Source organism: Anastrepha ludens, chromosome 5 (genome assembly GCF_028408465.1).
Source record: "Anastrepha ludens isolate Willacy chromosome 5, idAnaLude1.1, whole genome shotgun sequence".
Classification (NCBI taxonomy): domain Eukaryota; kingdom Metazoa; phylum Arthropoda; class Insecta; order Diptera; family Tephritidae; genus Anastrepha; species Anastrepha ludens.
The window spans coordinates 64,870,231-64,898,141 of NC_071501.1; the positions used below are offsets into that span (position 1 = coordinate 64,870,231).

The 27,911-nt window shown below is 37.8% G+C and overlaps 2 protein-coding genes across 2 annotated transcripts; one reads left to right on the forward strand and one right to left on the reverse strand.

Annotated features, from left to right (window-relative positions):
• The first annotated feature begins 7,148 nt into the window (after window positions 1-7,148).
• LOC128863644 (KIF-binding protein) lies at window positions 7,149-9,579 on the forward strand. The gene is made up of 2 exons (XM_054102896.1): window positions 7,149-8,228; window positions 8,302-9,579. Exons 1-2 carry the CDS (start codon window positions 7,265-7,267, stop codon window positions 9,099-9,101), a joined length of 1,764 nt encoding a protein of 587 aa, XP_053958871.1. The 5' UTR covers window positions 7,149-7,264; the 3' UTR covers window positions 9,102-9,579.
• Window positions 9,580-9,631: 52 nt separating this feature from the next.
• On the reverse strand, window positions 9,632-27,885 carry LOC128863643 (cilia- and flagella-associated protein 44). Its single transcript, XM_054102894.1, is given in 13 exon segments — window positions 9,632-10,516; window positions 12,346-12,570; window positions 13,173-13,595; window positions 13,663-13,970; window positions 15,549-16,859; window positions 20,366-20,487; window positions 20,560-21,207; window positions 24,639-24,858; window positions 24,934-25,213; window positions 25,293-25,841; window positions 26,755-27,522; window positions 27,574-27,736; window positions 27,794-27,885. Coding segments are annotated over 13 exon segments (5,994 nt in total).
• Between the last annotated feature and the right edge of the window lie 26 nt (window positions 27,886-27,911).

The window sequence follows — 27,911 nt, forward strand, 5'->3', positions numbered from 1 at the left end:
CGTACATATCTTCAAGCAATGCTCACAGAATCAAAATTAATAGAATTATCTCCCAAAACTAACACTTTTCTTCTTCACTGTGCTCTACCCACTCTCACCCTTTAATCAACCAATTCAAATACTTGAATTTCATATTCTCACTTCCCCGCAGAAATGTGCTTTGACATTTCCGCAATTTCATGTCAAACTCTCAATCATTTATTTATACATATCACAGACATATGTCTACAAATAAATTCTCTACAAATGGACGCAGATATATGCTTTACCGCTAGTATGCGACTTGCAAAGCTTTATTACAGCAGTAGGTGCTTTATCAATATTTTATTTGTGGCCATCCAGGAAGCGTCATTTGCCAAATATTATATGTATTTATTAAATTCCTTTTTTGACATATTCCAACACTCAGAGGAGTGAAATTTGCATTCAACCATTTATTTATAATATTTAATTGTTGCACATTTCTATTTCAAAGCTTTTAAATGGCTGCAACATAGAGAATTGTAAATTTTAATTCATTTCGTAATGCAATTACTTATCTCACAATAAATTGGCTGAGGCATAAAATCTCTCAAAAACCGATTGCCATTTAAATTTATTAAATTTACAGTGAATTAAGATTTGTGGCTGATTTTAGTAAATATGTACATAAGTAAATTTAAGTGCATAATTATAACACATACACATCTCCGGCCTTTTGGGTTTCTTTCTTCAACTGAAAGGACTCACAATTCCATACAAGGAGCAAGAGCTAATGGAGGGCAAATGTCCACTTGCATTTCATTCCAAAATGGGTAATCACGCTCAAAGGTTTTGCTCATGTTGGCTTCTGAAATTTTTCAAAGGGTTTGTGATGAAAAAATAGCAGTTAAAGAAACAACAGATGTTTAAATTATCGAATTTTGAATTATTGACTAAATACATGGGTCGGATTGAATTGGTTTTGAGGTCAGGAGATGATTAACGAAAGTCCAATATGAAAAAGAATACATGAGAATAAACTTAAAAAGTAGCTGTATTGACAAAATTATTTGGTGTGACATGCAAAATATACCCGATGCTTTATGCTTGCTTCATTAACTTTAAACTTTGCCATCGCATTCAATTCAATAATTAAAATGAATTTCGTGTTATATTTATGTAGAAATGCAGCCCAATATCATAACATAGTGGGAATGCTTTCAAATAGAAAGCAGGCACTTTTCTACAAAGAGTTCATCTTGTCCACGACAGTTTTTTTCATCGCCATCAGAACTCATAAGATTAAATTTTGATTCATCATAAAAAACTATACTTGAGAAACTCTAAAGCAGTCCCTGCTTTTTGCCCAATATCACCGTTTTTCTTGAATTCTCTTTTTTTTCTTGGTTTTTTTTTTTTACTGGGCTCCTAGCTCATTTCGTATAAACGATTTTGATCTGTACGAGACGAAATATTCTTGGAAAATATATATATATACAATATATATATATGTAATTGGCGCGTACACGCTTTTTGGGTGTTTGGCCGAGCTCCGCCTCCTATTTGTGGCGTGCGTCTTGATGTTGTTCCACAAATGGAGGGACCTACAGTTTAAGCCGACTCCGAAGGGCAGATATTTTTTATGAGGTGCTTTTTCATGGCAGAAATACACTCGGAGGTTTGCCATTGCCTGCCGAGGGGCGACCGCTATTAGAAAAATGTTTTTCTTAATTTTGATGTTTCACCGAGATTCGAACCTACGTTCTCTCTGAATTCCGAATGGTAGTCACGCATTAACCCATTAGACTACGGCGAGCGCCGTTAATCCTTCAATTTCTCTCTAAAAACAAGTGCTTCGGGCTTTCATTAAAGCGTATTAAGTCGGATATTTTACGAATAAATACATTTTCTGTGAGAAAATATTCTGTCAACCTCCTGTGACTCCTCTTCAAAGTTCTCTAACTTCATCATGTTTGTGGGAAGTTTGTCACGGTATAGATTATGTAGAGCTAACCCATTTTTAGTACATCTGATCCAAAATATACTTTCTTAGTTTATCGAATGTCGGAGAAAAACAGAAAAAGGGCTCCAAATTTTCATAGTCGATAATGCCTATAGCTGCCATATATTGGTCCTTTGTTATTAATCCCATCAGCAAATTCAGCTCTTTCCTTCCAAACTTAATAAGGGACCCCGCTACTGCCCTGTGTGATTTTTTCAAGAAGCACTTAATCGTTACGTAGACGTTGAGTCTGCACTAATGGTCCATGTATACTTTGTACATAAGGTCACGAATCCACATAAGGAGTCCAGCAAAAACTAGAGCTATACTTTGCCTTGGGTCATATTGGCTGAGCTGTAGATCTACAGTGCACCGATTCAACAGTCAGTTTGTTAATCTGAACATATGTAAGTACATGCATAAGTTGAAGTTCGTTGCTCTGTGCCACAGAATTCCATCTCAGATTACATTTCCGAATATATTTTTAGGAAGAATAAGCGGTTTCTAATAACTTTGAGGTAGCCAGAGTTACTGCAGACTCTGACCCGGTATTCACGCCATCGTCCCCCAATTATCCGTTCCGCTGCGCAGAGCATTGGGAAAACCTCCGATTGGGAAGCCTACGAGCACTATGCTCAGTTTTTAAGTACTTTTCTTCAGAAGCCATCCAACACATTTCTTTTTTTAAACCTGCAGCAGTTCGTAAAGTAAGGTTTGCCCAAAGGCAGCTATCTATGCCCAAAGTAACAAATCAACAAATCTGATTTCAGATGCAAGGTTTTGCTAAATGGCCTCCGACGCTGCCTAGAAAATTTGTTCAGCGGTGGGTTGAGACTTGCGAATTTCTTCTTCATCGTAAATAAAATTACCTTTTTAGATTCATGGTAAGTCGCTACGTGCGTCATAACGGGTGATCAATTAAGAGGAGTTTTTTTCATTTGTGTTTTTTTTACAGATCGCGCGCGAGTTGTGGCAAACTGTCATCGTGGATTTGTTGAACAGCGTTTGGCATTTCATCATGGAAAGACTCACACCGCAACAACGTCTACAAATTGTTCAACTGTATTATGTAAATCAGCGTTCTGTGACAAATGTTTTTCGTGCGCTTAGACCGCATTATGGTCAACATAATCGGCCTGCCTTAAACACTATTCGACATACCATCAACAAATTTGAATCCGCATATTCATTGGTGGATAATTCTCGGCCGAATAGACCACGTCCAGCAAGAAGTATTGAGAATATAGCGGCAGTAGCAGAGAGTGTACGTGAAAACCGCGATGAATCGATTCGGCACCGTTCTCAGCAACTTGGACTGTCGTATGGAACAACTTGGTCAATTTTACGGAAGGATCTTCATTTAAAAGCATACAAAATACAGCTCGTACAAGAACTAAAGCCAAATGACCTTCCTGCACGTCACCGTTTTGCTGATTGGGCTCTTGAAAAGATTGAAGAAGATCCGCTGTTTTCGAGCAAAATTTTGTTCAGCGATGAGGCGCATTTCTGGCTTGAATGGTTACGTCAATAAGCAAAATTGCCGTATTTGGGATGAAGAGCAACCAGAACAGGTTCAAGAGCTACCTTTACACCCAGAGAAAACAACGGTATGGTGTGGTTTATGGGCTGGTGGAATCATCGGTCCATATTTTTTCAAAAATGATGATGACCGCAACGTAACTGTGAATGGTGCTCGCTAGCGTACCATGATATCGGACTTTTTGCTACCTGAAATTGAATCTAATGATCTCTACGACATTTGGTTTCAACAAGACGGAGCCACTTGCCATACAGCTCGTGAAACAATGACTTTATTGAGAAGTCATTTCGGAGAGCAGCTGATTTCACGTTTAGGACCTGTGAGTTGGCCACCAAGATCTTGTGATATCACACCTTTGGACTTTTTTCTTTGGGGATTCGTGAAGTCCAAGGTCTATGCTGATAAACCAGCTACGATTGAAGCTCTGGAAGCCAACATTACGCGTGTTATTCACGACATACCAGTCGAAATGCTCGAACGAGTGATTGAAAATTGGACCTTCAGAATGGACCACCTTAAGCGTAGTTGCGGCCAACATTTGAATGAAGTCATATTCAAAAAGTAAATGTCAAAGAATGTCCTTTCAAATGATAAATAAAGGTTTTGAACATAATTTACATTTTTGTGTTTTTTTAACTATTGAAAAAAGCACCTCATGATTGATCACCCGTTATAACAATCTAATCCAGGAACTCCCCAGGCGCTAGTCGTCAAATATCAGCAGCATAAGTATGGACGTGATTAAAGTTGTCTATCTCTGTTAGGAGTGGCGAGAGAACGCCTCCCTATAGTACGAGAAAACTCCCCCGCTCTTTTCTAAATGGCATTGAATGGATCCAATGAATGTTTTGATTTTGTTTTGATTTTCTCTTTCACACGATACTGTGCTGTTTTCATGCATACATAAATTAAAATTAAATAAATGTTTTTTTTCAATACATTTTATTAATTATTTACGCACCACCTACGATGCATGACACAACGACTAAACTAAAGAATTTGATCCATCTGCTATTTGTCATACGTTGTAAGTCTACTTACTGCCCAGGGAGTTGGTCACTTCAATAATCAATCATCAATACTTTCAGGTATTTTCTCAAAATATTGCAGGCATTAAATTGATAGAAATATTGTATTACTATTAGGGAAAAAAAGATTTACAGACGAACGTGTAACAGTGGAGAATTGCAATTAGAAGCTATGATTCGCATAGATTTTCCACTGCATAATCACAACGCAGTTTTCTTGCATCACTTTAAATCACAAACATAAGCATACACATACATACAAACATATATAAGACGCACATGCAACGCTGGTGGGTTCAGTTGAGAAAATCAATGAGTTGCCGCAAAATGTATTAAATTTTCTGTTTTTGCTTTTAAAAATAAGCAAAGAATATTTACGGGTGAGCTCCCCACTCGCGTCTTCCACTCTCCTCTTAAACAACGTTTAAAATTGCATAAGCAATAGCCGGACAAGTGTCAAAGAAAACATTGGCGATATTGCTGCTGCTAACATAAATGCGTGCCACCGGTATGTCCATGAAACGTCACAGACAGAAAAAGCTTATGGGGTAGTATTTTTCATTTCTTTTTTGTTTTTGTACAATACACGTGTATGTGGGTGAAAGATATGGGTACTCTTGCACTCACCTGTTATGGCAGCCAAATTTAGTAACAATCCAATTAGGTGCTTCATTGTCATCAACATTGCCTTGTTGTTGTTGCTGTTGCTGTTGCTGTTGCTACTGATACTGCTGACGTTTTTTCTCTGTTGTTGGTTTGTTGTTTTTCAACAGACTCGATGCACGGCGGACTACAAACGATCAATAGTCGTACAGTCGCAGGTGTTTTTTAAATTTTTATATGCACAAAATTAAACTGGAGAAAAATTAACTTTTCACATACATAAATCCATTCATATAATGCAAATGATATATTTTTTTAATTTTCAATCAATTTATCAACGTTTTTCTTTAATTTGTTAGGTAATATTACCGCAAATAATCCTAAGTGAGTTATACCGATTCTTAAATAAATTAATGTCTTAAAAGGTTTATGGAATTAAATTTGCTACTTTTTATATAAAACACATCAACAAATTTAAATCACACCACACTTCACTGCTCACTCACACGTTTTCAACTTGACTAGCGCTTAGAAATGCTCGTACAATTGTACTTTTCACCTTTTGACTTTACCACTACGCTAATTTTATTTAAATTAAAATTTCAATAATTTTCTTGTAATTCTTAAGTATTTTTATGCATGCGAATTCACAAAATTTTTCAACGTTTGCTTATTGGGCCCTTCACAGCCTTTGACTCTTTACTTGGCACTATTTCCGTTACACAGACTAAACACAACTGAGACTACTGACTAAAGCTGCAGGCAATGAATATTTTCATAATTTTTCTTTTCTTGAAACCAAGTCACTCAACGTTGCAAATATACTAGTATTTGTATGTGTGTGGTATGTTCGCTTTCGTACTCTTATAGAAAATAAACGCAAAGAACAATAGACAAGTCGCCAATAGGCCGCGTTATCTTCGTTCCCTTGGGGTTGGCTTGTGCTGTGCTTCTTCCGTTGCCGGCAAAGGTGCAGAAATTTTTGAAATGACGTTTTGTTGCGAAGCATTTCTCACCCTCGAAGCCACTTAGATACAAAGTTTCGCAACAAGAGCGTTGGCTGGGCATCGAGTCTCTAAATGAGCATCAATTCCCTGAGCGGCTTTGAAGCAACAAGTTGTCGTTGTTGAAAGTTTTCGTGTGTACCATAAAAAGCTGCACGATGCCCTCTTTAGATGCGTGGTTGAAAATGTTTGAAACCATTATAGCAAAATGCGATTATAGAGTATAACAGTTCAATTTTATGGAAGATAATGCGAACACTATGGCCAACAGGTTCCAAAACCATAAAATGTGGGCACTATTCACGGTAAGTGAAATCAAAGTTGGGTGGTGAAAATTGCTGACTGGTTTGTGTCTACGAGCAGCGAACTTTTGAATAGTGAGAACAAAGAGCTATTAACTTAAAGTGAAGGCGAAAATAGCTCTGTTCTTTTTTTATTATTATAACTGAATTGAACTATCATATATTTTTACACAATTGAGTTTTGAAAAAACAAAGAAGAAGGTGAAGCTCACGTACTAAAACTAACGGACGACATTTATCACGCCGAAAATCATATGGTTTAAATAGTCAAATTGTATCTAATTCATATTTAGTATATACATAAGTTGCATCTTCTCTCCTTACGCCTTTTAATTTCTTACAAGTTCTTCACCTCCAAACTTCAATTGTCCTAGAATTTGACAGCAATATTTGCGTATTCTCATTATTTTAAAGCTATCAGGGATGGTAAAATACCAAGCAAATAATAATATTTTATTTAGTATTTACGTTCTTTAAATTTTGCCTTATAAAAATTTTTAATATTATAAATACGTTGGGTGGAGTTTTCTTCGATAAGTGCAACCATTCGAGTTTTACAACAACCTTGGCTTTAGTTTGGTTTCAATAACGTTGAATGTACTGTATTTTAATTCTATCGCATGCGATATGTTCCAGTAATTATCGCAGGCCGCATTTTCTTTCACAAGAATCACTCTATACTCGACCGCCTGTTCATTGACATTTGTCGGCAAACAAATTTCCCGATTTGCGGTTAAATCCAAGTGCTCATCGCTCTTGAATAGATAACACTCTTGTTCCCGTCTGCCTGTGTGAAAAACTGAAATACTGAAAATCTGTGAAAAATGGTGATTGCGAAAGAAATATTAACAGACTACAAGGAAGTCTACGAAAAGGCGATAAAATACGTGAACGAGGATAGTAAAAATGATCCACTTACGGATCCCTTTCGCTCGCATTATGCGGCTCGTGAGTTGTTGCTGCAAATGAAAGAAAATCTTAAAAATGCACTAGCCTCAGTGAAGGCTGAAGAGGCAGACGATGGTCGAGATGATTTCACTTATGTAGTGTTGCATGCATTTGTGTGTCGTGACCTTGGGCGTATTGCCGTCTTCACTGAAGAAATTTCAACGGGTGAACGCTTGTTGCAGGAATGTCTTGATTTGGTTGAAGTTCATAAAATGAAACCAGAAGCTATTATTCCTTACATGGGTGCTCTCAATGAACTAGGCATAGTGCAAGCAAATCGCTCGGAATACAAAAAGTCTTTTGACACACTTATCAAATCGGAGCAGACATATAAAGAGTTCTTGAGTACGGGTAGCAAAGCCATGTGCATTACTGATATTTTCGGTACGCTCGACGAAGTCGAAGAGGGCAAGGGTCCAAATGAACTAGAAGGTCTCTACACTTTGTGTACCTTTTATTTGGCACAGGTGTATGGGCATTTGGGGGAGCTGGAGAAGTCAGCAAAATATTGCCACATGACACTGCGACGCCAATTGGACGCCAAATCTTTTGAATCCATTGATTTTGCACTAAATGCAGCGACATTATCCCAATATTTTATTGGTGAAAATATGTTCAAGGAGGCGCGTCACCACTTGTCTGCTGCTACATACATTATTACAGAACACGAAGCCAGTATGTTGACGGAAGAGATGACAGAGCAACAACGCGCTGATGTAACGGATACATTTAAACATCGATATGCGGATGTGGCACGTTGTTGGGCTAAATATGGGCTGACTTTGCTGAGTGCATCCAAAGAACGATTGTACAATGATGATGACGAAAAAGTGACCAAAGGTGAGCAATTTTTAAGATTTTTCTTATTCGTTGGAATTTCATTAAACAAGTTTGTTTTATTATTTACTCCCAGACGTAAAGCGCATGGTTTTAGATCCAAATGCGTTTCGCTTTCCGGGTCTGAAAATAGATATTTACGAAAACCGTGTCACTGCTGATTACTGTCTGACTTTCGACGACGCGAAACCTGTGTATCATTTCGTGATTGACTGGTTAGACCAAGCACAAGAATACTATAAGCCAGATACTGATGCTACAGAGTATGCAAAAATAATAAAAGATTATGCAGACCTGTATCAGTACATTGCTTTCTTTGAGGAGGATCCAGTTAATCAAGCGAAAATGCAAAAACGGCGTGCAAAATACTACGAAGATTTGCTCGAGTTGCTCAACCCTGTCTTCTATATGAGTATTTGTCGCGAGTGCTGGTATGGCGCTGGTCTCTCCTACTGCGCCATTTTGGATATTAAACTAGACGCACTGAAAGAGCGCCGTACTCCACAACCACAAGATTTGCAAAAAATTAATCAAAGTTGCCAAAAAGCTATACAAAATTTCCAAGAATATGTGAAATCCTACATGGATAAAGATGGCGTAACGATTAAGCCAAGTGCCGACGTCGAAGAACAACGCAACGTGCTCTATGCCTACTTTCATTTGGGGCGCTTACATTTCAAAATTATGACACCCGATTTGACAGTGCAACTTGAAAACCTAAATAATAGCCTCAAATATTATAAACTTTTCTCAGAGGAATGTGCGGCACGAAAGGAAGTAGCCGAATCGCTCAACGCCGAAGTCGGTGTTTGTCGTGAAATGGTTAGTTTGCTGCCGCTGAAAATAACCAGTATAAAGAAACGTTTGCCAAAGTAGAAGGAAATGCTGTATTACTCCATAAATTACTGTTATTTATTTATTGCATTTAAATCGTAGTCGAAATTTGAAATATTTAAACTTTTTATTGTGATTTTTTGTTTTGATATGTTTTGTGTCGTTCGCCTCAGTCTGAGAAAGAAAGTTTGCAATGGTCGAATCAAATGCAATAAATTATTTCAACGCTTAGGGATGAATAGATACACTTAAGTGTAGATTTTTGTTAAAATCAGATGGATGTAGAATCACGTTAATTAGAATAGGTGGATGTTTCCTTAAACCAGTTAACCAATCATTCGTCCATCTAGAGGCTGTGCAAAAACCTTCTTTATATTTCCGAACTTTCTAGTCATTATCTGTTCACACTAATGAAAGTAACATTAAGGTTGCTTAAACATTTTACTAACTATTTCAATGAATGCCTTAGCTATAAAATTATAAATAAAAACAGCATTTAAAAGGTCTTAAGCTCGAAATAAAGAAAAAAAAAACGATATTTATTTCAATTAGAAAGAGAAATAAAATTTAATTCAATGCAACAAAGATCCAAACTTGCTTTTTTGTGAAGACGGAAGTCTTTGCGCAGAATCCAGTGTGCATTTAATGGTTATTGTGCCCGCCTTGAGTGCTTTCAATTCCTTGTATAGATTCTCCGCTAGACGTCTAATGGGCATTGCTGTTATGCCATCGAGCAGATTCTCACGCGCATACTTAACCGTCTTGTCCACGATGTCGTCGACATTTATACACCTCGGATCAATATGCGAATCATCCCCCAGTAGATGCATCAGTAAACGTGTAGTTTTCTCACATTTAAATTCATTCAGCGGCAAGAGTTCAATCAACTGCTGGAATAAATTCAATAAAATAAATTGTGTTTTGTTCAGCACTGCTTTCGTGTTTTCAAGTGTCGTCAGAACGTTCTGATAGATGCCACCGATCAATTCCTCTGTGTTCACGTCAGACGATTGATAATCGTATGCGTTGAGAACATCTGCAAACATTTTAGCCAAATCACCCTTGGACATATGCATCAAGTATTTTTTCGGCATCATCGATTCCAGCGCTTGCGTAATGCAATCTAATATACGATCAGTTATTTTACCTTCGAAGGTATAGGCTGCTTGTGCTAAGTAGCGTGTGGCTTTCTTCGCATTTTTACGTATATTATCGGCCGAGGCGTAGCGGTTGAACCACTGAGCGAAATACTTTTGTACAACTTTCTTGATGCGCTCTATAGTGAATTCATCTGGTTCCATGCGTTGCATAAAGGCTTCAGGTGTCAGTACTTTAGGACAATTTACTCCATCATCTTCTTCGACAGTCTTTTCAATTTTATCACCCTTGACAACGTCGTGGAAGAGTTGTAATGGTTTGGATTTCAAACGTAGCGTACAAATTTCGCGTTCTAAGCACTGAAAATAACGAGAGAGAAAGAACAGGTAAAAAGGGAAAATGGATAGTAGAAGTAGGCGCCATATTCAAAACATAATATTAACTACCCATCAATGTAGCCAAGAAGCTATATCAATAAAAGTTGAATTAAAATATAAAATTTTGTCTGTGAAGTATCAGATGTTATTGGCCTACATTTCCATGAAAATGTCAACTATAGCTTAAAGAAAATTAAAACGCAGAAACACTTCTTTTATGAATCGTTAACAGTAGTAGAGGGCCCAAATTTTATGATAAACGGTTCACTAGACAGGGCTACTTTACTGGGGCGGCTACCCTTGGTCGGGGTAACGTAGAACCGGCTATCATGGGAATGGCTACTTATCCAGAACTGACCCCGGCATACGTGTCGTATTAAACCCACTCATCTAACACCCCTCTCCCTGTGGACCCAACCTCTCGAAACAGCAAGTTTCCTGGGCTTACTTTGAGATGAGTTAGACGAAGACGGCCGGTGATATACACTACAGGCCTCAGTATTGCAGCTACAACAACAACAACCCAAATTTTATTATGTACAAGTATCCACAGCTACTACAATTGCAAAAACACATTTGTTTTTTTGTTTTGTAATATTGCCGTCGTAGCCGGATGAATTGGTACGTGACTACGATTCGGAAGTTCGAAAGTTCGAATCTCCGTGCAAGAAACACAAAAAAAAATTGTAGTTTTTCGCTTCCCGGGTTTTCCGGTCGCAGTCGCCCCTCGGCATGCAATGGCAAACCTCCGAGTGTATTTCTGAAATGAAAAAGTTTCTCATACAAAAAACAAAAGCGTCCGAAGTAGGCTTACAACTGTAACCCATAAATGAATATTACAGCAATAATTATTTACCAACTTACCAACAAAACAATAGAAATTGGTGCTCGAATAATGGTGACTTTTTGTAAGTCCGTACAATATCCCCTACAGTTTTAAGCTGACTCCAAGCCGACGGGAAATGGTTTTTTGAGAGGAGCTTTTTCATGGCAGAAATTCACTCGGAAGTTTGCCATTGCCTGCCAAGGGGCAGCTGCTTTCAGAAAATACGTTTTCTCTCATTTTTGTGTTTCATGCGAGGAGATTCGAAAATACGAACTTTCGAATGGTAGTCACGCACCAACTCATTCGCTAGGGCGGCCGCCACCCGCACACAGTTAATTATTTTAAAATGAAACAATTAATTATTTTTTAAAAGAAACAACTCACGGCCAATTAGAGTAATACGAGTATAGTAGTTCAGAGTATTTTTACCGGACTTCAATAATATTTAAGTCGATTCTAAATGAGGTGAGTAGCAATAAGTGTACCAAGTTTGAATGAGTTTTATAAAGTCGTTATTGACATGTACGGATTTACACAAAAGTGGGCGTCACACCGCCCATTTTCAGAAATTGTATTTGCGTCGTATTTCTTTTCTCGTATTTACCCATTTCAATAAAGAGTACCAAGTTTCATTGAAATATATTAATTTTTCTCGAGTTGTCGTGAGTACGTGCAGACCGTCGGAAGGGCAAACATTGCTTAATCAACTGCTCTTATCATTCTCTGCATTTTGGTACAAATCTGATTGAAATATTGATGAAATTGTATAGCTTTTTTTCACAAAGTTAACTACATTTTTATACCAAATAATTTTTCAATGACACCGGTTAAAAATTGCCTTCGGATTATACCTAAAATTTCAGATACATTATTATTATTATTATTAAATTTATAATTTCAAATATATATTTACTTTTTTTTTTTAATAATATAAATAGTTTTTCCTAGCAATTTTTTTTTGTCTTGTTTCTTCACTCAACTTTACCTCAATTGTTTCCTTTTGCTCTTTATGTATTTGTGTGAGCTTCTCTACGTCACGATCAAGATTTAATTTACGTGGCTGCATCCACTTCTCAAAGTTATTCTCCTGCGCTTTTAAAATCTTGTGCAAAAAGTTCTTCTCCTCATGCAAGACTGTTAGGATATTCAGTTTTTCCGAACAGACTTTTGTTTCGCGTATCAATTCCTCTTCCAAATTCGCCAATTCCATCTTATAGAGAAAATCGAATTTAAAACCATCTCTATCTAATAACACTGCTCGTTTTTTCAATTTTTTTTTTGACAAAAGTTTTGATAGTTGATCCTACTTAATTTGGGCCTTATAAATTTATCAGCTTCCTTAGTTTTGTCAGATTGGAAGCCGTTTTTGAGAAAACGTTATTTGAAAATGGGCCATGGACCGCTGAGAACTCATTTAGAAACACCCTTACAGACTATGTTAAAGTGATGCGATGTACATAATTTTCAAAAATAATTGAGGTATTTCAAAAAGTAACCTACAAAGTTTAAGGAGGATATCTTTAAAACTGAGGGAGTTATTTGCAAAAAGTTAAGCAAATTTGTTAAAAAAATTATTAAAGACGCATTTAAATGTATTGAAAATTGTTTTCAATTTAGAAGATGTAAATGTTTTCCTTTTCAATTCTTATGGAATAGGCGCCCAACCGCCTGAAGCGGGCTTTTAAAATACCCTTATATGACAGACAGGAGTCCATTTGAAAAAACGGGGAACGCTATTGTATTTAGCAGGCCTCAATTCTGTCAGACCACCCATCAAAACCTTTACTCAAATTTTGATTCGCCGACATTTACCTTTCTTCTTGCTATTTCCTTCTCGATTTGCCTAAATTCTTCTTCCGCTGACGTTTCCAAATCAAATACATATCTACGCAAAACCTCTTCCTCCAACTCATCCAAATTGACGATCATACCAAATTTCTTAATCATCTCCTGCTTGCTGGCGCTCTCCAGTCGTGTGATTTCGCTGCGCATGAATATTATGTCGGTGTTCATGCGACGCAAATGCACTACATTGATACGATGCAGACGTCGAGTCTCCAGCGTTTCGTTATTTAGTTGTGAGACGCGTTCTTTGAGAGCGTTCAAGCGATTCGCATCGAAGAGGATGGCCCGACTTAAGTCCAGATAGTCTTCACCAAACCTGAAGTGTTGAAACTGATCCATCGACAGCACTACAGAAATGTTTATCTTGTTCAACTCTTGCTGACGCTTACGCTGAGGAAAATAAATAAAGGAAAAGGCAAATGCGCTTGAAATATAGTGCGAAAGAACAATAACTCACTCGAAACACCATCAATGTTTCTTTCTCCTGTGCATAGATCTCTTCATGATATTTCATTTTTTTCTGCAACTCAGCCACATCCGTGCGTTTTTGCTCAATAGTCTTTTGTGTCTCTAACAAAATCTTTTCTAGGGCATGGCGCTCAGAACGTAGCTGAAAAGCCAGATCGTACGTACTACGTTCCAGTCCAGTGGGACAATGGCTTTCGTCCAAACGTATAGTCGTCATATCAGTTGAATCGATACTCTTTGCATCGGCATCCTCATCCTCGCTGGATGACGCATCGCTTGATGAAGACTCGGAAGATTCTATTAGATGACACCAATGTGAAGATTCATAAATTTCGAATATTTTATGTAAATTTAAAAAAAGACGGTATAAATACGAGGTGTAACCACTAAATAAAAAGACTGACGGTGCCACGGAAGAAGTAAAGCATGCGCCAAATGTCAGCGACTGCCAGATTTCTTTTTGTTGCGCTGGAAAAGTATTAGGTATTTTGATTGGATAAAACCTAGAGTTTTTGCTGCACCTAGAACCCATTTTCGTGGGAATGGTAGACTGAAATCCTTAATATATACTGCAGATATTACTAGGACACATTTGAACGTAGAGCTAATGCCGAGATAATCGATTCAAACTTCGTTACTGTTGTTGAACCAACATAAAAAAAACCTCCGTACATTTTTCGTTTTGGGTTCTTCAAGGTAAATAGGATTATCGAAGGACACAAGCACTTCCTATCAGATTATATGGTCATTGGTGGTCAAACAGTGGATTTAACGACCTAGTATGGCCGGAATAGTCAAGTATATCAAAGCTCTCAGCAATTATCTCATGAGAACCGTTGGTGCAGTGACAACACCTGCAAAACAACCAAGTTTTACCTGAAAATGCCTAACAGAGTGGCAGCAAAATTCCTTCGCAGACAAGGAAACCCTGATAGCACCAATTATGGGACACAATCCATGTGGATAAATTATGGTCACCATAGGCATTATCAATGAGCCACATTGGATATTTTGTTTAAAAGATGAAGATAATACAGAGCACTTTTTCTGCCGTTTTCCGGCGTTTTCCAGGCTTAGATGGTGCATTTTTTGGGTCGGATCTATTGAGTATAGACGAGCTACATCTCCCTCAGCAATCAACTAAGAGTCATAAAAAAACTGGGAAGTTTGCTGAGTGACGAATCCCACTAGCTATTCTTTAAATCCTATCTCTTGGCCTTACATGCAATGGGCAATATTGCCTGAATGGTTGGAAAAAAACTGCCATTCCATTTCTATATGCGAATACTAACCATGTCTTTACAAGCGGCTTTAAAGCACATGGCCTCGAGTAATCTAACTCGACCAAAAAGTTTCCCGGGTCTACCATTACATGACTTTGTTTCAAAATAAATAACGGGCTGAAGGATATGAACACGGTTTAAATATATTTCTACAGCAGCAAATGTGTAATAGACGTTTATTTGGCAGACGGGAAACGCAAGCGAAACAATTCAGCTTTATATCGGTCTAAAGGCTTTTTTTGTATTCCAACACTGTTTCTCAAAATATTTCTTGCTTTTAAAATGTTAACGATTTTCTAAGATCTTATCTCCTAATAATCCACAATTCGCGAGTTACTTGCATACTGAAGACACAGCATTTCAAAATTATGGAAAAAACGTTATTAATAGCAGCTGGCACTCGTCAGAGAATGGCACTCAATTGCGTTTCCGCAGTGAAGAGGCCTGTCATAGAAACCAATTGCCTTTTGAAGGCAACTGAAAACTGCGATATATATATATATATATATATATTTTTTTTTTTAAGAAAAATTAGTGCTGCTCTACAAATGGGAAAAAAACTATTGACTTCATTTTTCATTTTCACATTTACCATCGTCAGCCTTTAAGGGCTTTGGTAGTCGGAACTTCTTCTTGAATATTCGCCGCAAGAAATCAAAGAATTTATGCCCCTTGCAGGTGATCATAAATTTATGCTGCACCGACATTATTTGTTCATTACATCTATCGACACTCTTTTTGCTATCCTCAATTTGTCGATTTTTCGAATTAATTACCGCTTGCATTTCGTTACGTTTCTTCATTGCTTCATCGGCATTGTACAGCAATTGATTTTCGATCTCTTCACTGTCACGTAAAATATTCAATTCTTGATTCAAAGTGATACTGTAGCAGCGCATAAACTCAGCTTCGTACAAGGCCTTACAACGTAGTGAGATCATTTCTTCCAGATCCTTGTCAAAATCATTAACACGATTTTTCACCTTCAGCACTATGCCATTCTGTTCATCTCTTAAATCGATTAGCCATTGATAGCGCGCCACAGATTGCCATGGCGCAAGGACTTCGTCACTTCGCTCGAAAAATTCTGGATCGCTAAAACTAGGATAATCCTCCAGCTCCTGCAGAATCTCGCTAATATCAGGCAACTCGTTGATTTCAAATGCATGCAAAGATCGATACAAGTATTCTTCGTTCCTATCGCGCGCGGACAGATTCTGACCCGGCGAAGATGGTGGTGGTGGTTGTGGCAGCAGATCATCAACTCTTTTCTCCAAATACAGTATATCGTCAATTTCTATACCACAGCCCGGTTTGCAGTTCTCGTTAAGATTACGTTCAGGATATTCCTCATTCATATCAATATCTCGTATGTTTATCAAATATTCACGATTTGGGAGTGGTAAAAATTCATGCAACTGTTTCAAACGGTTGCGCGACTCCTTTATATACTCGTATAACTCCCATTTGCGTTTGCGTAATTGAAAAAGTTCTTTATTGAATCGATCCAAGATAAGAAAATTTGCCTGTCTTGTATTCACGACTTCAATGTATTTATAGGTAAGATTCTCGTTGACGCGCGGTTCATAGTCATAACCAATTTTCAGTTTATAATCACCAAGATTTCTTTCTGCATCGGCAATTTTTCGCTCATCATCGGGATGATTCTTATTTGAATCGGGTTTGCGTAGCTCCATTCTCTCCCAATTGTATATGCGTTCAATTTCGTACAGTTGTCTCGAGCGATAACGTCGCAATAAACGTAACATTTTCTTGCTAAAGCGTGGTATAATAGTGTTCGGATCGCGGCCGAAGAAGAATTTCTCTTCCCCCGGCCCCGGCATGCTGGGCTCTTTCTCCTCAGCAACGATAGGTTCAATGTATCTGCGGATTATCGGTACACATTTGGTTATAAATGAGGAAAGCACATTTCAGGGTGTTATATGGAATTTTGTGAGATTGTGTGCAAATAATTTAAGCGAAAAGTGGGACGCAAGTTTAGCTTAGAGACTATTTTATAAATAAACAGAAAGGGAGGATATTATGTAGTACACAAATTAAGGTCGTGAGTTTATCGTGCAAATATGTTTCAGAATTTACAATGTGTGAAAACAGGATCAAAAAGTGTATCCAAACAAACACTAGTCCGAAAAGTCTGTGTACATAATAAACTACAATAAATTTGGCATTAAAATATTTTAAAGCTTTAGTTTAAATGAAATTTTGGAGAACAATATATATTATAGGACTATGAATAAGTTCGTGCGGTTTTTTTTCGAAATTTGAAACTTTATTGACGTAAAATGGTTACAAATTTAATATTCAAAATATTGTCCATCGCTTACTACTACTTTTTCCCATCTTTCTGGCAATTCACGGATTCCCTTTGTGAAAAATTCGGTCGGTTTTGCCGCAATCCACGAATCGATCCATTTTTTGACTTCATCGTAATTACGGAAGTGCTGGTCAGCCAGGCCATGTTGCATCGATCGGAAGAGATAGTAATCGGATGGCGCAAGGTCTGGACTATACAGCGGGTGGGGTAGGACATCCCATTTGAGCGTTTCTAAGTATGTTTTGACCACTTGTGCAACATGTGGCCGAGCATTGTCATGTTGCAAAATAACTTTGTCGTGTCTATCGGCGTATTGCGGCCGTTTTTCTCGCAGTGCTCGGCTCAAACGCATCAATTGTCGTCGGTAGACATCCCCCGTAATCGTTTCATTCGGTTTCAGTAGCTCATAATACACAACACCCAGCTGGTCCCACCAGATACACAGCATAACCTTCAGGCCATGAATATTCTGCGCCGACGTCGATGTTGAAGCATGGCCAGGGTATCCATACGTTGCCCGACGTTTTGGATTGTCGTAATGGACCCACTTTTCATCGCCAGTCACAATTCGATGCAAAAAACCCTTTCTTTTGTGCCGTTGAAGCAGTTGTTCGCATGCCATAAAACGGCGTTCAACGTCTCTTGGCTTCAATTCATACGGCACCCAATGGCCTACCTTTCGGATCATTCCCATGGCTTTTAAACGTTTGGAAATGGTTGATTGATCAACTCCCAAAGTTTTTGCAACCTCTTCTTGCGTTTGAGCCGGATCTTGATCGAGCAATTCCTCCAATTCGGTATCCATGAACTTTGGCGGCGCACCCTCGCGTTCTTCGTCTTCCAAGCCAAAATCACCACTTTTAAAGCGTGCAAACCACTTCTGGCACGTTCGCTCAGATAGAGCATGCTCACCATAAACTTCCACCAAGATACGATGACTTTCGGCTGCTTTTTTCTTCATATTAAAATAATGAAGAAGAATTCCCCGCAAAAACACATTATTTGGCACGAAATTCGACATTTTCAAGTGTGGTAAAAATATTGTTGTTTACGCTTCAAATAAAAAACTTATACTGACGTTTGTGCCTTACGACAGTAGCTCTCCAATGAATGTTTGGAAATGTGGATCGATGGAATAATAATCAAGTTACGCCATCTGTTGTAAAACCGCACGAACTTATAAATAGACCTATTACTATTATAAAGGGTTTTCCAACAAGAGGTGTTATTTTGATAAAAGATCAATGGCTTCGTTGCTTGTCCATAGCAATACCATCCAATTCCGACCATAAAAAGTCGTTAATCATCTCTCGATAGCGCAACCCATTCACCGTAAATGTTGCTCCAGTTTAATTTTCGAAAAAGGAAGGTCCAATGACTCCGCCGGACCATAAACCGCACCAAACAGTCACACGTTGAGGATAGAGAGGTTTTTCAACAATAACACTTTGATTTTCTGATCCCCAGACCCGACAATTTCGCTTGTTGACGAAGCCATCGAGGTGGAAATGGGATCATCACTCAAATTAATTTTTCGATGGAATTCCGGATCATTTCTTGCATTTCAACGACCCAATCAGCGAAGACACGACGTTGTTGATGATCAGCCGGTTTGAGTTCTTGTTCTTGTTAAAATCGACTTATAGGCTTATAACTTAAGACCCAAATATTTATGCAAAATACGGTGTAATGCCGTTTGTGGAATGCCTAATTCCAAAGAACGACGAGGAATGCACAAACCTGGGGTTTCTTCAACACTTTCGGCTACAACGGCAATATTTTCGGCTGTTCTTGAGCGACTTGCACGGATTTTATTCTTTGTATCATTAACTTGTCCGAACAGCTTGAATTTTTTCACCAATTTCTGTATTACGGTCCGACAAGGTGCTTCACGATGACCCAAAAACGTTCGAGTTTTACGAACCGTCTCTGCCAAATTATCACCATTTTTATAGTGAATTTTAATAATTTCAATGCGTTATTTAAGGGAGTATCATTCCATTTCGTTTCCAATGGCATAGTTTTTACTTGTCAAATATCAAAAAATGACAGTTTCAAAAGTTACATCTACCGAAATAGCGGGCCATTCAAAATATTGTTATTGGTTATTGTTATTGGAAAACCCTTTATATATATATTGATTAAAAAAAAATTGTATATATTGGCACTTACACCCTTCTTTGAGTGTTTGGCCGAGCTTCTCCTCCTCTTTGTGATGTGCGTCTTGATGTTGTTCCACAAATGGAGGGACCTAAAGTTTCAAGCCGACTCCAAACGGCAGATAGTCTTTTATGAGGAGGTTTTTCATGGCAGAAATACACTCGGAGGTTTGTCATTGCCTACCGAGGGACGACCGGTATTGGAAAACACTTTTCTTGTTATTTGCTGTTTCATCCACGGAGATTCGAACCTGCGCACTTCCGAATGGTAGTCACGCACCAACAAATGTCTTTACATTGGTCTAACAGTGATTTTCGTGATATTATATTTTGAATTAGCGGTCGAAATGAGCATACAATTGGAGTTGTGGAGTTTATCGAAGCAGTTGCAATTAGTTTTTCAGTGTTTGGTTTTTTAAACGAATAATAGATAGCCACCGTATTCAAATGAGATAGTGCATGACTAAAATTTGCTTCATATTTAATTCCTACCATAATTCAATATATCCCTGCTTATCCAACATTTTTATAGTTTTGTTTGACACTACTCTGGGAGTTGAATAGGAACTGACTCACAATTTACGAGGGATATGTAGTGCAAAACTAACAAAGTTCAATTGAAATGTTCGCTTACTCTGTTTGTGTTTCCGTTTCCTCCTCGCTTTGTAAGCATGAAGGCAATATAAAATTATTTGTTATCAACTGTCACAGTACATATCTCGAAATCGTGGCACATTTTTGTGTGAAGAGAAAACTTTCCAAATTTATTTATTACATACTTTTAGGCACTTTTCATTACCAGCGCTCGAATATGTTACACATGGGGAACAAGTATTTTAATCTCACACGCAATGTGATTCGATTTCGAGATGCATAAGACGGCGAGCGAATGCAGTTAGAAAAATGTTAAACTTTGAGAACATTCTTACCTACGCTTAGCTGCTTCTAGCCTCAAGCGTTCTTCGATTTCCTCCTTGATTTTTTCAAATTCTTCGCCAAGTTTTTCCACGCGAAATGAGCTGACCTTTATATTTTTACTAAGATACAATTACGAAAAATAATTAAATAAATATTTCATGCAATACTCATCACAAATTTCTACCGCTCACCTAATGCCACTCACAGTTATCGGGACATGATGTAATTTTTCTAGAAAATAGTTGTACAATTTATTTTTACCCACTTCGGCCACTTCTAAGTCGTAGGCCAAGTCGTCGCGCACATCATCCAATTCGGCTTGCAGCTCATCTTTGATTTGCTTAGTTATGCGTTCATCAAGCAAAAGGTTACGGTCCGGTAACATCACCTCTTCGTCCAAGTCTAACATATCGGTTTTAATATCGTTGAACTTCACCTGCAGCTCGCCGATTTGTGCCAAAACTTTGCGATCGTGTGCGGCAGCTGCTTCCTCTTTGCGTTTAATTTCGGCAAAGATTTTCTCCTGTTCTAATGAGGGATACTCGGGATCGTCTATATCCTCAGCATAGACATCTTTTAAATTGGCATATACCACTGCATCCAATGAACCACCCTTCATAACTTTAGGCCCATTCCAGTTATAGCTAAAGATATTACCATCATATCCAACACTAAATATGTAATTGCCATCAAAGCTGGACAAAATGCACGGAATAAAGCCATTGAACGAATCGTGCATGGCGAATAGACGATAATCTGTTAAATCTGTGAAATCGTTAGGAGTGGTACGATTTATACGCAATTTTCCATCTACCAAACCGAAAATCAGATAATCCTCACTGAAATGAGTAAAATTAAGTGAGAGAATTGTGATAAGCTTATGAATCAACAAATACGAAGCATCTGCATTGTACAAAATCCCTGGCAAATACCAAAACTCTATATTTTGGCAAGAAATGCTGCTGGATTTGAAAGTCTTTCACCAAGTGTTGGTTAGCATTCGCACCTCGTGTATGTCGTTATCAGAGACTAACACATGGCTTATTGAAGACGAAGAGCGTATGTTGCTTTGTGAAACCCCGTGCTGTCGCAGCAGGCCCTACGTAAGCAATATAACTTTTGTCTATGAAGAAAACCGCCCCTCTCCTTTTGGACCAACCCCATCGAAACAACAGGTTTCCTATGTCTTGTGTTAGATAACTCAGATGAGCTCTCTCAAAGAGAAACATTTTCGAAATAGTAAACGAAAACAAATAAACTGATTCTAATTAGCTTAATTCAGTTTTAGAGCGATGAATTTTCCTAGCCGAATTTCTTTAGCGGATCGGGCTGGGAACTGTAACTTCCTTCTTATCTTTATATGCTTTTTCACCACGGCTTGTTTAAAAATCGTTTTTTCAGAAATGGCAAAAACGCGTCTTGAAAAGTTCACTATTTTTCAAAGAAGATTCAAATTTTAAGAAAATGTGTTTTGTTTTTGCGTAATCCACGTTGTTCCTAGCATGATCTCTGAACATTAAAGATTGTTCTTTAAACAAAATATTGTATTAAAAAATTAAAATGTTTTATTTATTTTTTAATAATGTTCAAATTTTTTATAAAAAGATAAAAATTCTTAAAAAAAAGTATTTCTTTCCAATTTCAAATTTCAGTTGCAAACATTTTGCAAAATAAAAACCAAAAATTCCAAAATTGTTTAGCACTGTTCCACAAGTATCGGTGTTTTTTTAGCTGCAAAGGAATTACCATATCGATAACAATGGTTTCACTGCTGTGAATGGAAAACTGTGTTTGCATTTGAGATCAGTAGGTTTAGCAGGTCATCATGAATAGTTTAACGTCAAAACACCTCCAATTAGAGGAAATTTACTTTGAAATAAATCTGTACGCGAAATTCATAGAGCACTGGCGGCATCAGCGGTCCTTATTTCTTTCGAAACGAGGAAGGGCCTGCCGTTACGGTGAATGGCGAGCGCTATGAAACCATACTGACTAAATATTTTATTTTCAAAAATAAATCACCTAAGCATCCACGGCATTTGGTTTCAAGAATCCGGCGCAACTTTCCACACGTCGAACTTAACATTCGAATGGAGTTACATGATCACGGTGAACATATGCCGGATATCATATTCAAAAAATAAATGCCATGAAATTATTTATCTACCAGATTATAATAAAAAAATAGATTCCAACAATATTTCTGTTTTGTATTATCATTTCAAGTTCTCAAGCTTTAAAAAAACACTAGATAAAGAAAATTATAAAATTTACAACAAATATGTCATTTCGTATGGAACTACCCACATTGTAGCGGATATCCAAAAATTGCAAAACAATCACATTATATTTTTAGTGAAGATCCAGGTTTAACTAGGCATAGGTTTGCTAGATAAAGCAGTGCTCCATATTATACATAAAGAATTACATAGGGAAAAGCTGTTCGCAAAATCAAGTTAATCACAAGTTAATTTCGGATTTTTGAAAGTCTCTATGTACGTCTGTCCGTCTACTTGTAAAATATTCAAATCCATTGCATACTTAAGAGAGCACTTAATCATAAAACACTACTTTCATTTCATCTATACTAATATTATAAAGAGGAAAACTTTGTTTGTTTGTTTGTTTGTAACGAATAGGCTCAAAAACTACTGGACCGATTTTAAAAATTCTTTCACCATTAGAAAACTACATTATCCAAGAGTAACATGGATTACATTTTATTTTGGAAAAAATAGGGTTCCGTAAGATATTTGGATTTTTCGGACACAAACTGAAATAAATCTTATATTGTATATAAAATAAAGTCAACTTTTTGTGTTCGCTAACCGGCCGTGTCTGCACCGAATTAAACCAAACTTACACACATTGTTAAGAAGGTATTGAAGATGGTTTCCGTATAGTTTGGATACCTATTGGTGGATAGGGCTCGAGATATAGGTCAAAACGTGGACCCGGGTAACCTTCGGATGTGTATGTACAATATGGGTATCAAATTGAAGCTGTTGGTGAATGCTTTAGTACAGAGTATTTTTCATGCCGCTCCGTGACTGGGGTCTCGAGATATAGGTCAAAACGTGGACCTGGGTAACCTTCGGATGTGTATGTACAATATGGGTATCAAATGAAAGCTGTTGATAAGTGCTTTAATACGGGGTAATTTTCATACCTATTGATGGCTAGGGTCTCGAAATATATGCCAAAACGTGGACCCGCCGTGTCTTTGCACCGAATTAAACCAAACTTACGCACATTGTTAAGTAAGTATTGAAAATGGGTTTCGTAAAGTTTGGTTGTAATTCGGAGCAGTGGCAACGGGTACAGCGTTCTTTTGAACCAGCCATAATGTCGCTTACTTTTTTAACGCTTGGGGCGGAACTGAACTGTCAAATTGACAGTGTGAGTTACAATGTGTCAATATTTCTTTCTGATTTGGATGCCATAAGGAAAAAACGTAAGTGCAACATGTAAAAATTGTTTGTGCATTTTTTTGGAGTGGATTTTGGAACAGTGAATAATTTCTTACGAAATTTGAGAATTTAATGTGAAATCCGAATGAAATTATGTGTTCGTGGAAAAAAAAAATTTGTTTCGTTTTTTTTTTGAAAAATATAAATGGATAATGGTTGAAAAAGCTCCAATGCTTAATAAAACATATAAATTGAAACGAAAAATTCATGGATGATCAGGAAAAAAGACGATTGTTTATTCATATGCGTTGATTTGAAATTTAAAAACAATCTTCTTTTTTCCTGATTTTCAATTTATATTTTATATTTACTCAAAAACAAATAGAAAAACAAAAAATATTGTTTATGCCAAAGAGCTTGAATAAAGAATAAAGAAATAAATAATATGAAAACCATATATTTTCTGTTCTAAACCATATCTATTCTATTTTAGTGTGCCCAGCGAAGGGGGCCGGGTTTGCTAGTACTTAAATAAAATAAATAAATAATTGGCGCGTTTTGGGTGTTTGGCCGAGCTCCTCCTCCTATTTGTGGTGTGCGTCTTGATGTTGTTCCACAAATGGAGGGACCTAAAGTTTGAAGCCGACTCCGAAAGGCAGATATTTTTATGAGGAGCTTTTTCATGGCAGAAATACACTCGGAGGTTTGTCATTGCCTGCCGAGGGGCGACCGCTATTAGAAAAATGTTTTTCTTAATTTTAGTGTTTCACCGAGATTCGAACCTACGTCCTCTCTCTGAATTCCGAATGGTACTCACGCACAAACCCATTCGGCTACGGCGGCCGTTTTTTCGTACTTACATTGTCAAATAAGAGTGTATCTCACATTCATCCCCATCTGCAATTATTGTACATCTGTAAGGTTCCGCATAGCCGAAGACTAGCTCGTAAATGTAACCGGCATCGAAACCAGCCATCGACGTCCACACAGTTCCATCGCGCGTATAGCGAAGCCAAAGCACCGGGTTTGGAATAGCTGGTATATGTAAAGGTTCCTCCTCTTCATCGGGTTCAGAATCAGCTTTACGCATAGACAAAACAGAAGTGGTAGTAAATTGATAAATCTGTTGACTATAGTTATTTCTCAAAAGCTTACCCAACGCCGTTTCAAGATCAATTTGCAATCCCGGATTGGCGGCTTTCAACTTCTCCACTTCCAACAATTTGCGTTGACGTTTCTTTTCTTTGCGCTTCTTTATCTTTTCGCGCTTTTCATCTCGTCTTATACGACTCTTAACAGATACAAAGCGGGTAGCCTTCATTTTATTTGCATCGGTGATATTGTAAGTGAGAAAAGTTTGATCGTCAGTGATGCGGCTGGGTATTTGGTATTCATATACTTCTCCAGTTTTGCAACCCATCAAAATTGTTGAAAACTGTGAGGGGTAAAAGATGAGACGTAGAAGATGCAATAGCATATCGATAATACAAAAAGTGGATCTCCAAGCAACGAACCTCTTCATTTTTCCAATTGAAGCAATTCACCACAGCTTCGAGAACCACAAAGCCCATCGGTTTTAAGTATATAATATTGTTCTCTTTATCCTTAATGTTATACACGAATATAGATTTGTCCACAGAGGATACCACCAGGCATGTTTGTTTTGGATTAACAGTGAGCTTTGTGATCGCCCCTATGTGCGCCTTTATGGCGCGCACCAAATGTAATTCCACTTTTTTCTCATCGCGTACATCCAACACCATTTGACGAAGTATGCCATCCTCGAAGCCGGCCACCAAATCCATACCCGTGCTAGAAATTTTCGTCGAGAACCAATGTAAATCACTGCCAGGGGAAATAAATTGTTTCTCCATTAATAAAATGTTTCTGATATAATCGAAAATAAATATTTTGCCATCTTCGCCGAGCGTCATTAGAAGTGTCGACACGGGACTCGCTTGTGCAGCGATTACTTTGCCTCCATGACAACTATAGAGCTTTTTCGGTTTATTGGGCACGTCGTGGGTGTTGAGATCACAATACCAAATACCACCGTTGCCATCCTGCAAATTTTAAAAATTACCGAATCATTACAAAAACTTACAGATTGAAAATATACAGTATAGTATATAGATACAGTACGAACTCGATAATCACAACTAATAATTGAAAGCACAGCTTTGCAAACTTTATAATCCAATTCTGAAAGAACTTTGGGAGACTGTAGTTGTATTGCTGCTGTCTTTACTAAGCTTTGTCGATGCTGGTGATCGCTAAACTTTGTGTCATATTTAAGGTGGCTCCTAAAGTATCTAAAGGCGGTCCAGCCTTCAAAATGCTTCCAGAGCAAAACACGGTCATTGATTTAGAACAAAGGATCTAACTGTGAAGGAGGTACTCCTGCGATATCAAATGTCACCCCATAGCTTTCCTGAGTGTAGCACTTCCACAGGATCTGCTACTGTCTACTGATCCTACTAATCTCTCGCGGTTAAATTAAAGCTTAAAGTTTAGTATCAATCGGGCAATCGACTTGTATGTTACCAACAACATTTAGCGTATAACATTAACTGACTAACGATTTGAACACTTTTTACGGCACTGTGTTGAGGTTACAATTGTAGTACTAAGAGATGGGGAAAGTAAGCTACTGCAAGCAATTACTAGAAGTTTCGGAGATGAAAATTTAACTCCAGCTTGATTTCCTTCGCCCAGTTTGTAAATATGGAGGCCGTTGATTTCCGAACACAAGTAATCAATATCAGGGCGGACGACGTTTTCGAAAGTCATATGAAATCAAGGAAACTCTCTCAACATAGCTAAGAGATTTTATCCTTAAATATTACGTGTAATGCACACAACAATAACAAATACCTTTAGAAAAATTCTACAATAAGTTTAAAATCAAAACTTTGCTTTCTATTAGTTGCGTTTACCGAGTTTGCACAGCATTGAATTCCCGTCGACACAACATACCTGTGCATAGTAACCGAAATCGCTACTGTCGAACGGTTTAATCTTCTGCAGACCCCGTATCTCGCAATCACCGACTTTAAACTCATAAATCGGCTCGATCTCGACAAAGCGATCATCATCTGGCGGATCAGCTAAATCGACCGTTTCCCAATACCAAATACGCACATACCCATCCATACCAACTGTCATGACTTCACCTTCCTCCATGGTAATACGCGTGATCGGTTTGGTATGACAGGGTTTGCGTCCCTTGCGTGTAATCTCGAACTTAATCAAACCGGCCTCCCACAACAGCATATTACCCCACTCACATCCCGATATGACATTCTCATCGGGCAACATATAAATCGCATAAATGTCACTAAAATCCGTTTTTCCAAAACGACCCAATTCGCCTTTTAACTTCAAACCGGTAAAAGTGTTAGCCATTTTCCAAAATTTTATGTGACTCATACCACAAGAGGCCAAGAGGATTGGATTGAAGTAAGAAAAGTGTACGTACAGTACATTGTTCTGGAATGATTTGGAGCGTAGCACCACATGGCCAGTTTCCCAACGCCAAATCGTAAGCATGAAATCTGGATAGCCGGCTTGGGAAGCCAAAAGCTCGCCAGTAGAATTGTAGGAGCCGCATGTAAAGCATGATTTAGCTGCGTTCTCCAGCTGGATGCGCACTTTGTGTGAGGGATATTCGTAAATGAAGATAGTCGGTGTGGGACCATTTTCCGCAATCGTAAGTAGTTCAATGAAGTTGGGATGTTCATTGCGCTAAAATGTGATGTTTTTTAAACACACGTATAAATTTGTATATAAATTTACCGCTATAAATCCAACTCCGCAACCAAAAACCGTTTTACGAAAAGTCACCGTTCGCGTGGGTATGTCAAAGTAATGCAAATAATCACCGGAAGCAAAAATTAATGTATTATCGTCAATCAGCACCAGATTGAAAAAACGTTTGCAATCGTAGCCGAAGGAATGACTGAAAGAAGAAACTTCCGCGAATTAATAATAAAGAATAAAAAAATAACATATTTACCGCAAATTTAAGATATCCTCGCCAAATGAGGGCTCTTTTTTCGTTATTTCTTCAACTTCGATTTCCTCATCGTTTGCGTGAATTTCAGACATGTTAGAAAATGTTTATATGTAGGTGC